The following is a 12,635-nucleotide window of genomic DNA, read 5'->3' as shown; positions in this document are numbered from 1 at the left end:
CTTTTTTCAACTATATTCCCATGGTAGAAGAGATGATTGTGGGCTTCGAGGACAGGACAGAAGAAATTGCAAGAAAGCTTCTTGGAGGACCAAAATATCGCCAGGTTATTTCCATCGTTGGAATGGGTGGAATTGGCAAGACAACTTTAGCAAAGAAAATATACAACAATTCCAATGTTCGGTATTATTTTGATTGGATTTCTTGGTGCGTTGTTTCTCAAACTTATAAAAAGAAAAAGTTGTTGGTTGACATTTTGAGCTCTGCTAATAACCTTAAAAGAGACAAAATTTCTGAATGGAAAAAACGAGCGCTGGCCAAAATTTCCGAATGGAAAAAACGAGCGCTGGCCGAACACCTTTATAAAAATCTAAGGGGAAGAAGATACCTCATTGTTATGGATGATTTATGGGATAAAAAAGCATGGGATGATTTGCAAAGGTCATTTCCAGAGGATGAAAACGGAAGCAGAGTATTGTTAACCAGTCGGCTGAAGAATGTGGCGGAGGAATTTCAAAAGTTATCGTTGAACCTCAATCCCTATCACCAGGTGAAAGTTGGACTTTGTTAGAGCAGAAGCTATTTAAGAAAGAACGTTGCCCTCAAGAGTTGCAAGATATTGGAAAGCAAATTGCAGAAAATTGTCATGGACTTCCGCTTTCAGTCGTCACGGTTGCTGGAGTTCTTTCAAACATGGAGAAGAAAGAAAGCTTATGGCAACAAGTCGCAGAAAGATTAAGTTCTTACATATCCCAAAATGCCGACGACTACATTCCTTCATTGAAACTTAGTTACACGCATTTACCAAATCACTTGAAGCCATGTTTCCTTTATCTTAGTGCATTCCACAAAGGTGAGGAAATTCCAGTTCGGAAGCTATTGTTACTATGGATAGCGGACGGATTCATAGAGAAAAAGGAGCACGAGATCTTAGAAGATGAAACACAGGAGTATCTAACGGAACTTATTAACAGGAGCCTGCTGCAAGTTTCCGTTAGAAGATCTGACAATGGAGTAAAAGCATGTATTGTTCACGATCTAGTACTTGATATGTGCTGGAAAACAGCTGAAGAAGAAATTTTTTTTGTTTCAACAGTAAGTTAACTCATTCTCTTTCTAATTCCTTCTCGTTTTACTTCTCTATTCCAATTTAGCCTACTAATACTAACAATGGGTGGTAATTTGTGGTCACTATGTCAATGATGCTGGTGTTGCTGATGCTGGTTGAACTGATCTCCTCCATGTTCTTGTTATTCTACTTATGTAGTCAATTCTTGATATCTAAGCATTTCCATGGCTTGAGTGTGGATCAGTCTCATCATCTCCCCAAGGCCTTGTTGATTCTTTACGAATCAGAAAAAAATAGGGTCTTCGAATCAACTGGATATGATATTGGGAGAATAAAAAATATGTCTGACTTAAGTTACTTGGATATTGCAATCCTAGAGTCATCAATAGCTAGACTCCAGAACCTAGAAGTTCTTCTTGTCCATGTTCTAAATGATGATATACCAACTTACCTTCTCAATATGCCTATGTTGAGACATCTACGTGTTGGATCCTCAGATATCCCCGCAAGATTCAGTAAGAATTGTGATAGGTCCCGAACAAATAGCCTACAAACCCTCTATTATGTTTGTATTTATGATTCAGAAGACGAAGAAATCATCAGACGTTCCCCAAATCTTCGTAGGCTTAAATGCCAATCCCCATGCAATCGATGTCCTGATCTCAACTTTCTTTCTCAGCTTGAATCACTCACGATATATGGAAGTGCATTCGAAGGTAATTGCTCGGTTAATTTTCCCAAGAACATAAAAAAGCTTACTCTTTCAGGAATCAGTTTGCCGTGGGAAAATATGTCATTAATTGCGACATTGCCCTTCTTGGAGATTCTGAAACTAGAATGCGAAGCATTTATAGGAGAAATCTGGGACACCAAGGATGATGAGTTCCAAAAACTCAAGTTCCTTAAATTATATCGCATATATATTGAACAATGGAATTCCTCGCGCTATCATTTTCCAGTACTTACACGATTGGTGTTGCGATCTTGCACAAATTTGGAGACGATTCCCTCTGAATTTAGCTTTATTTCAACATTACAGAAGATTGAGGTGGACGATTGTAGCATAAATGTAAAAAATTCAGCTTTGCAAATTCATGACGAACAAAAGGATTATAGTAACGAAGAGTTTGACGTGACCATCTATAGTGTTTGGGAGTGAAGACAACATTGTTCAATTGTTGTTCACGATGTAAGTCAAAACTCATATCATATATTTTTTTTATTCTGACATAAAATCCTTTTATGTATATTTATTTATTTATTTTCTAGCAGGAGAATCCTTGACATTCCACACCGACATGGTGAGAAAAGATATAATTTTCGGCTCTATGTCAGTTGTTAGTTGTTCTTATTCATAGTATTTTCCTTGAAGTGAACATGAAGTTACGACTTCTTTATAGCGAGTAAAATTAAACAATGGCTCAATTGCAAATTATACTATATTATGGTTAATTTGACAACTGGTCGGATCTAAATCTTAGCCTCGAATTTTATTCCTTGTAATTTTTTTTTTCCCGTGTATTTCTCTGCGACTGTATTTTTCTACATCAACCATTATGAGTATTCCCAAGTGTGAAATGAAATTCATTTGTTTTCATTCAACTAATTTATGTTTTTGAATCTTTCCCCGTCTACACTCAGAAAACTATGAAAATCAGTGATTAAATATAATGTGCTCGTTCTAGCATGGTTTCGTAGATAATGTCCAGAACTTAGGGCCTCTTTCTTTCGAGTTTTGACAATGTTAAAAGCTTTATTTTCGATGATTGTTTCGCACCTTTGCGACGTGCCACGTGACAATGTGTGACTCGATCAAACTAGGCCATAAAAAATGGCTTTCCGATCCAAGTAGATTAGGTTTAACTCCAAGTAATCTACTTTTGAAACCTAGTTTCCGGTCTTATTTCATAATGCTAGTTTGGAATGTGACTCCATGTTATAGTAATGGCAGAGAAATAAGAACTACTTACTTTGTCGAGTTTTTCAAATTAAGTTATCTTGCATTTTTTATAATTCTTTATTTACCCACAGTTAGTTGCATGGCTTGATAAAAAGAAAAAGAAAGGAGAAAAAATGGAAGTCGAGTCGTTAGCTATTCTAAATTATCTAATTCAAATATTTCAAAATGTTCAATACAAAGTGAACACAAATAGAACATCACGTGCGAACTTCATGGCTAGCAAAATTGCCAGACGTAAAAGGATGGGGTAACCAGCTTAATTTGAGATTGTAATGGTGTAATCCATGTTAGAAATTGATTTAAAATTGAGATATTTGGTTAAGTATAAAAGTCAAAAGTGACTTTCGTGTCAAATTCGGCCAAATATTCGTACTTGATCCGATAGTCAAATTATGAATATAAATAGACTAACTTGTTCTGCTCGTTGAGTAGATCATCGTGGTATATTTGAAAACTCAAACCAATTCCGGATGAATGAAAAATTGCAGTCCAAATTTGAAAGAAAAATAGAGGAAAAATTGGTCTGAATTTTTGCCTAACTTCGTTTCTCACCTATAGCTTGAGTGATGAGGCTACGCTCGAGTGACATTCTAGCAACAGGCAGGCGAAAAAGGTTCTGTTAAAATTTTGACATTGACGCTCGAGCAAGAGGTCAGCGACAGCAAGTGATATTTTTGTTTATAAAGTTACGAGGCTTGGTACGCAACACTTCACTCACAACCCCTCATCCTTTATAAATAGGTCTCTTTGGATGTCCATTATATATCTCATATCACTTTTGTACTGAGCATTACATAAAATCTCTTGCAAAACTTTTTAAATTCATTCCAAAATCATTTCTTCTTATAGAGGGAGGTTCATTTCAAAGTTCTCTGTAACTTGTGGTTTGAATTGCTTCTATCACTAGTTGAATCTGTTGTATTTTGGTAGACAAGTGCCATAAACGTAAGCATCGTTACGGGGCAAATTTGTCTTAAATAAAGAGTGATTTTTCACTTGCCTCGGATTTTCCTTCTTCTTCATGTCTTGTTTCTTTATGGTTTGTATACCATAACGTTCTTTTCCATATATAGTTGTGTTTAATTACGCTCCCGCGAATTAAACTTTGATATTTTATTTATCACGTAGCAAACCTTTCATTACCAGAACAACAATCAAACAACAGATGGATCTAAGACGTAAGCGCCCTAATAGTGCTTGTAAATATACAGGCTTTAAGCTGCCAAATTCATCTTTGTTCTTGGGGGCAATGTAGAAACAAATTTAAGGTACAGATCCCTTAATAGTTTCGAGTGAAGCTGCTGAAAACCAAGAACCTTTAACATATGTAGAAGCCATTAGTTGTTTTGTATCAATTCGGTGGCTGCAAACTATGAGGGAAGAAATGGATTCTATAGTAAAGAATAAGACTTAGAAACTTGTGAATAGAGCTGAATAAAAGATAAAATAAATCAGCGCTGACGAACAACGCAATGAAAGCAGGAATACGTCAATCTAGCGATCAGTCACCGGGGTTGAAGAAGCAAACGCAGCCCGATTATGGGCTACTATTGTTCGAAAAATAAATTGAATGATGACTTTAAAAGAAAAAACAAACTTGCCAGATGAAATGGATGCAAAAGTCGAGGTAAGAGTTGAATTCTTTGTCTTAGGGCGATGAAAACATAGCTTTAGAGTCTCTGTACTATAATCACCGAATAGATAAAAGAAAAAGAGAGAATAATGCTAAATGGTTGCCATCTGGACAACAATGGCCACCATTATTTTATTTGAATACAAATATATGTTGTTCCTTCGACACACAAACAAGAATCAGGCCAAAATTAACACAATCTTATATCAGGAAGAGTGAAACAGCAAAGACCTAGTCACAGAGAGTTCCAAAAGCTCAAATTCTATAAATTAGTTACCCTAGACATTGAGCAATGGAATTTCTCACACGATCACGCACTTGAACGATTGGTGTTACCTGTCGCTATAATTCGGAAATGGTCTCTTCTGAATTTAGCAATATTCCAACATTTTAGAAAATTGAGGTAGATAATTGTGGCGGAAATGTCTAAAATTCAGCTTTGCAAATTCATGACAACAAGTGGAGAATGTTAAGAATAGTTTCTCGTTTTGATCTTGAATAAAGAGAGCCTCTATTCTACCCGTTGTACACCCAAATAAGTCAAAACTCAACTTAGAATTCTTTTTCCTTGACAAAAAACCTTTTATTTTTTATTTGAATAAATTATTTTTTTATTTCCTAGTAAGAGATTCCTTGGCATCCCACGTGGTGAGAAAAGATATATTTTTCCGGCTCTATATTGATTGCTAGTTGTTCCATTCCTTTTATTGAAAGTGAAGTTGCATTTTTTTTTTCGTTGAGAGTAAAATTAAATAATGGCCTGATTTCCAATTGTTACAAGAAAATGTCCAAATCGACTCAATAAAGACAGAAAAACTCTCAGACACAAAGGCATCAAGATTTCATCGATTAGGGCTCAGATCTTAGCATTGTACCCGTCTGTACGACGTGAAACTCATAAACCACAGTCCCAAAACCACAAAATACAGAGGCAGTCACTTCAATGAACCAAGAACACTCAAGACCGAACTGGAAACTCTCAACAAAGCTCAACTGAACAGTCACACAGACTGTAGGAACACACAGAGGCCACAAACCAGTAGTTTTAATGGCGTAATCTCAAGATTCACAGAGAAGGAGAAGAAGCAGAAGACATACAGTCACGAAGAGAGATACCCAGAAGGTTCGAGAGAAAATCACGAAGAGGCAGAGAGAATATGACTCGAATTAGGGCCAAACGAGTCTCAGCCCTCGTTTATATATAATGGGTAGTCACCGTAGATTGTAGGTTAAGTTGATCAAACGGTCCAGAGCGACTTGCATGGTTTAATTGGTTTGGGCCGGGTTTCAGCTGGTTTCAACATTGAGTTATTGGGCAATGGGCTGGGTAGTATCTGTTGGACCTTATAATATCATCATTGCCCCAAATGGGCTGGACACACAAAAGCTAATTTGGCATCATAGCCCAATAAATCTCCCCCTTGATGCCAATGATCCAAACTCACAAGGAAAAAAAAAATAATAACAAAAGACTTTCAAGCAGTTGATATAATTCTTTCCAGATCACTAGCACCAAGTCAAATACACCTGCACAAACATAAAGTTTACCCAGTATCAATTCTTAAGAGTTGCAAACATGACTTAAACTTATTTAGAGGAAGTACCTTAGTACCCATATCAACTGGGTTAAACTGGGAAGGGATTTTCTCAAGCAAAATAGATTCTTTTTCAACAATATCTCTAATAAAATGCATTCTCACATCTATGTGTTTAGTTCTTTCATGAAAAATTGGATTTTCACATAAATGTATAGCACTTTGACTATCAGAGTAAACAACAACAGGTTCAACAAATTCATTTACCTCACTTAGAAGACCTTTCAGCCGTAAGGCCTCTTTGATGGCCTCAGTTGCAGCCACACATTCTGTTTTAGTAGTTGATAAGGCTACAATTGATTGCGATTGAGACTTCCAACTTATGCAAGTATCACACAAAGTAAACACATAGGCAGTAGTTGATTTCCTGTTATCTCTATCACCAGCATAGTCAGAATCTACGTATCCCTTTAAACTAACTCCCTCTTTACTAGATCTAAAACATAAGCCTAAGTCTGCTGAGCCTTTCAAGTACCTTAACAACCATTTCATTGCATTCCAATGTTTTGGGCCAGGGTTGGACATAAATCTACTTAAGGTACTTATAGTATGTGCAACATCGGGTCGTGTACAAACCATGGTGTACATTACAGAACCAACAGCATTTGAATATGTCACCTTTTCCATATATTTAAGGTCAGATTCATCATGCGGAGACTGATCTTTACTCAACTTAAAATGACATGCAAGGGGTAATGTCACATATTTAGAATCATGCATAGCAAACTTGGATAGGACCTTTTTCACATAATCAGTTTGTGACAACATTAATAACTGTTGAAACCTATTCCTTTTAATATCCATCCCTAAAATCCTTTTAGCATGCTCAAGGTCCTTCATCTCAAATTCAGCACTTAGCTTATTTTTAATCTCATTAATATCACTTATTTTCTGGCCAATTAACAATATATCATTCACATATAACAACAAATAAACAGTCACACAGTTGCTGTTACCCCTTTTAAAATACAAGCAATGGTCAAATGAACTTCTCATAAAGCCAACTGAAGACACAAAGTTATCAAAACGTTTATACCATTGCCTAGGGGATTGTTTTAGGCCATAAAGTGATCTTTTTAACAGGCATACATGATTAGATTTTTTATTATCAATGAAACTTTGTGGGTGTCTCATATATATGGTTTCATCAAGGTCCATGCAAAAACGCAGTTTTAACATCCATTTGCTCTAATTCATAATCATAATGTGCAACTAATGCAAGCATGACTCTAATAGTAGTATATTTCACTACAGGAGAAAAGATTTCATTATAATCAATACCAGGTTTTTGGGTAAACCCCTTAGCCACTAATCTGGCCTTAAACCTAAGGGGCTGATTAGGAGGATTTCCTTCTTTAACAGTATAAACCCATTTACAGTCAACTAGAGATTTATTTTCAGGTTTAGACACTAAGCTCTAGGTCTTATTTTTCACTAAGGACCTCATTTCTTCCTCCATAGCAAGCTGCCATTCCTTGGAGGACTGACAACTAATAGCCTCCTCATAAGATTTAGGCTCCTTAAAAGTTCAATCCTGATATGACAACATAGCACGTGACAAATAGTCTTGCATCCTAATAGGCACTCTTATTTCTCTTCTAACCCTATCTCTAGTTAATTGATAATCACTTAAGGGGATCACTAATTCACCAGTAGGTCCTTCAACTGTTTCATCACCCGATTCTTCCACAGTTTCATTTTCTTCTTGATTTTCAACTGTAAGATCAGGTGAAGTTTCAAGTTCTATCTGTAGCCTAGTATTCTCTTCTTCCTGGCACTTAGGCTCCTCACTAGAGGCCTTCTTATCTAAGCAAGGCATCTCTCTTTCATTGAAGGTCACATTCCTATTGGTTATCATCTTAAAACCCCCAATATTTCTCACCCAAAGTCTGTACCCCTTCACTCCTTTAGGATATTCCATGAAAACACATTTTTGGGATCTAGGCTCAAATTTTCCTATACTTTGGTGTGCATATGCTGCACATCCAAAGGTCTTTAAGTGTGAATAGTCAGCCAACCTACCTGTCCACACTTCCTCACATGTCCTACCATCTAATGCACTAGTTGGGGTTCTATTTATGATATAAACTGCTGTCATAACAGCCTCCCCCCACAACACCTTATGGACACCTGAACTAAACATCATACATCTAACCTTATCTAGGATTGTCCTATTCATCCTTTCAGCTATACCATTCTGTTGTGGAGTATATGATACTGTTTTATATCTTCAAATGCCATCATCCATACACAATTTTTTAAAATCAGTATTACAAAATTCTAATCCATTATCTGTCCTTAGAATTTTAATCTTTTTATCCATTTGATTTTCAATCAAAGTCTTCCAAGTTTTAAATTTTCCAAAAGTGTCTTATTTTTGTTTTAAAAGAAATACCCATACTTTTCTTGAAAAATCATCAATTAAGGATAAGAAGTACCTATTCCCACCATGAGAGGTGGTGGATGATGGACCTCACAAATCAGAATGTATATACTCTAGGATAGATGTAGTCTTATGTTTTCCTGTACTAAAGTGAAGTCTATGTTGTTTGCTTAAGGTACAATATTCACAAAAGGAAATTTTAGAAATCACATCACTACCAAAGGCACCCTTTTGACTTAAGATTTGTAAACCTTTCTCACTCACATGGGCTAACCTATTATGCCATTTCAAAGTAGCATCACTCTCAGCCTTAGAGGATTCTGCAGTGTGACTCAAAATACTAGCCTTAGTGATATAGATTCCATTTCTTTTAATACCCTTGAAAATAACTAAGGATCATTTAACTATTTTCAAGAAACCATCTCCAAATTTTCCTTGGAGACCTATGTCATCTAAGTTTCCAACTGAAATCAAATTTCTATTTAAATCTGGTACATACCTTACCCTCTGTAAGGTGAAGGTGTACCCATTATCAAATTTTAAAGTCACATTGCCTATCCCCAACACTTTACAGGCTGCATTGTTACCCATAACAACCTCACCTCCATCTAAGTTCTTAAAGTCAAGTAACCAATGCTTTCTAGAGGTCATATGAAAGGTACAACCTGAATCTAAGATCCACTCTACACTCTGACTTGAATTATCTGCATAATTGGCAGAGTTCAAATCAGATGTGGACTCAGTCACAACATAAACATCAATAGTACCCTCACCTAGAGGCTCAACAAAATTTCCTTCATCAATTTTAACCTTTCTTTGCTCATTTTTCTTTTTAAAACAGTCTTTGATGTAATGCCCTGTTTTACCACAACCATAACATTTTCTAGCACCATTTTTGGATTTTGACCTTTGTCTACCCTTTCCCTTCTTTATCAAGGTATTATTTCCTTGATTATTTTGGTTACCCTGATTATTACTAGATCTGGACAGTGATCTACCTCTTACAAATAGGTTCTCACTTTCCTTGCCATGTCTCTCACATCTAACTTCCAAATACTTGCTTCTTAAAGTATCAATTACTATCTCAGGTGTTAAAGACTCTCTACCATACTTAACAGCTGTCTTAACATCTTTATACACATCAGGTATGGAATCTAACAAAATTACAGCCTTATATTCTTCAGATACTTTATCCCCAGCATTAGTTATATCTTGTACAAATCTATTAAAAGTGTCAAGATTATCATCTAAGTCTCGGGACATATCAATTTTGAAGCTAAAAAATTTTTCCAACAGAAAAAGTTTATTTGGTAAAATCTATCAAATAAAGTTCCTCAAGTTTATCCCATAAGGCTTTTGCATTATCCAATTTTCCAACCTTTCTTAATACTGGATCAGACAAGTGAAGAATAATGGAAGTATAGGCAAGATCATCAAATTCAGTCTTTTGATCATCAATCATAATAGCAGGATATTCACCAGTTATAGCTTTAAATACTTTCTGTTGAACAAGAACCCCTCTCATCTTTTGTTGCCAAATGGGAAAATCCCATTTTCCATTAAAAACTCCAAGTTCAAACGTTCCCGTTGTCATTTGAAGTTTTTAATCAATACTAGAAAAAAAAACCTTTTAGGGTTAAAGTTCAAAACAGAAAAGTAATAAGAAGATATTCCACAGAATGTATGACAATCACAAAGTATCACACAAAATATGAAAACTATCAGGGGATATAACACAGTGAATATTTAAAAAAAAAACAGTAACCAATCAAAGGAATAAAAAGACCACTTCAGTATGCAGTGGTGTGTCTTGGGTTCACCAGAATTCCATGAGGCTCAAAGACCTCAAGTCAAGGCTCAACCCGAAGTACACAGTAGTGCAGTGCAAAGTGTAAAGGGTTTAAGACAAAAAATTGTCAATTAATAATCACAAAGATTAACTTGCAGTATATAGGGATCAAGAATTAATCACACAGATTAACCAACAGACTATATACTGAAATCAAAATTTAATCACAAAGATTAAACACTTGCAGAACACTTTAACTCAAAGTATATATGCAATATTCAAGAAATTTCAGAATGTCAACATCTCAAGAAATACACAAATTTTTCGACACTAAGCAATAAATCATGTATTTCAGTTAAGAAAGCTTAAATGAATTAAGAGAAATCGACCGGCAGATGAAGTTCATGCAGGAAGCTTAATATCTTTCAAGCTAGTTCACACAGACCAATTCGAAATCAATATTTTCTGCAAGAACAAACCAAAACAATGTTAGTTCATCACGAAAAATGCAAGAAACCTCAAACGGAATCAAGATCCGTAGCTGAATGGATCTAGGGTTTCAACTGACTGTTGGTCTTCCAAAAATCCGATCGTGAAAATTAATTTTTCACGACTGGTAGTCGGAGATAGGGACTCGAACGGCCTAAACGGCTCTTATACCACTGTTACAAGAAAATGCCCAAATCGACTCAACAAAGACAGAAAAACTCTCAGACACAAAGGCATCAAGATTTCATCGATTAGGGCTTAGATCTTAGCATTGTACCTGTCTGTACAACGTGAAACTCATAAACCACAGTCACAAAACCACAAAACACAGAGGCAGTCACTTCAATGAACCAAGAACACTCAAGATCGAACTGAAAACTCTCAACAAAGCTCAACCTAACAGTCACACAGACTGTAGGAACACATAGAGGCCACAAACCAGTAGTTTTAATGGCGTAATCTCAAGATTCACAGAGAAGGAGAAGAACAGAAGACACACAGTCACGAAGAGAGAGACCCAGAAGGTTCGAGAGAAAATCACAAAGAGGTAGAGAGAATATGACTCGAATTAGGGCCAAACGAGTCTCAGCCCTCGTTTATATATAATGGGTAGTCACCGTAGATTGTAGGTTAAGTTGATCAAATGGTCCAGAGCGACTTGCATGGTTTAATTGGTTTGGGCCGAGTTTCAGCTGGTTTCAACATTGAGTTATTGGGCAATGGGTTGGATAGTATCTGTTGGACCTTATAATATCATTATTGCCCCAAATGGGCTGGACACACAAAAGCTATTTTGGCATCACGGCCCAATACCAATTGTATTATGTTATAGCTAATTTGACAAGTGGTTGAATTCTTACATCTTAGTTTTGTTTTGTATAATGATATATTTCTCTACTTTATATTTGGCCCACGTTTAATTTTTCCCAAGTCTGAAACGAAATTCAGTTGCTTTCACCTTTGTTCATCTAATTTATGTTTTCATGTCTTATCTTAGGTAAACTTAGAAAAATCTGAACATCAACACTATCTATGATGTCTTTGTTCTAGCATTCTTATGAAGATATTATGTTACCTTTATTTCAACAACCTAAAATTCAGAGACTGATTTCCTCAAGTTTTCAAAATAATATAAATTTTATATTCCTTAATTGGTTGTATTGCAACTTTTTGAGATGTCACATCCCAAATGTCACTTGATCGTAGCAGCTCAAACTGGCTACATGGATGAAAATCGTCCGAGTAGATTTGGTTTACCTCGGAGTAGTCTACTTCTAACACCTAAGCCCATACTTACTATCAAAATTAGACCAAGAAACTACTCACAAGCTTAGCCCTCCTTCAAGTTGCTTTCTATATGTTATGGCGACCTGGCAGCAAATCAAATTTCTTAGTTCATCAAGGTTGCTAGTCCACTTTATGAACTGAACACGATGTTAATGAAAGAGAACATGACGACTATTTAATGAAGCTAACTTGAAAAGTTAGACTTAAGTTTGTTTGATCATTAATGGAAATATTTACAGTTACATGGGGTTGTTCTGAATTTATTTTTTTGTCAAGACCTTCTTGAAAGTCCCCATTTGTTGAAAGTCCCCAACAGAGTTGGTGGACATTCAAGAGGCTTGTGATGGCACGACACGCTTTTCTAGATAGTTTCAAAGAAGAAGTTTGTTCTTGGTCAAGTTTTTGACCGTTTGGTGGCATTAATTTGGTAAT

General features: G+C 35.9%; 2 protein-coding genes across 2 annotated transcripts; both read left to right on the top strand.

Annotated features, from left to right (window-relative positions):
- Positions 1 to 20: 20 nt before the first annotated feature.
- LOC111365689 (putative late blight resistance protein homolog R1A-10) lies at positions 21 to 1,102 on the top strand. The gene is made up of 2 exons (XM_022986224.1): positions 21 to 470; positions 575 to 1,102. Exons 1-2 carry the CDS (start codon positions 21 to 23, stop codon positions 1,100 to 1,102), a joined length of 978 nt encoding a protein of 325 aa, XP_022841992.1.
- Positions 74 to 2,576, top strand: LOC111365838 (putative late blight resistance protein homolog R1A-10). Its single transcript, XM_022986350.1, has 2 exons — positions 74 to 2,256; positions 2,340 to 2,576. The coding sequence occupies exon 1, from the start codon at positions 1,192 to 1,194 to the stop codon at positions 2,224 to 2,226; it is 1,035 nt and encodes a 344-aa protein (XP_022842118.1). The 5' UTR covers positions 74 to 1,191; the 3' UTR covers positions 2,227 to 2,256; positions 2,340 to 2,576.
- Positions 2,577 to 12,635: the final 10,059 nt, after the last annotated feature.

Source organism: Olea europaea, chromosome 17 (genome assembly GCF_002742605.1).
Source record: "Olea europaea var. sylvestris chromosome 17, O_europaea_v1, whole genome shotgun sequence".
NCBI classification, from domain to species: Eukaryota; Viridiplantae; Streptophyta; class Magnoliopsida; order Lamiales; family Oleaceae; genus Olea; species Olea europaea.
This window is presented reverse-complemented; position numbering and strand designations above follow the sequence as displayed.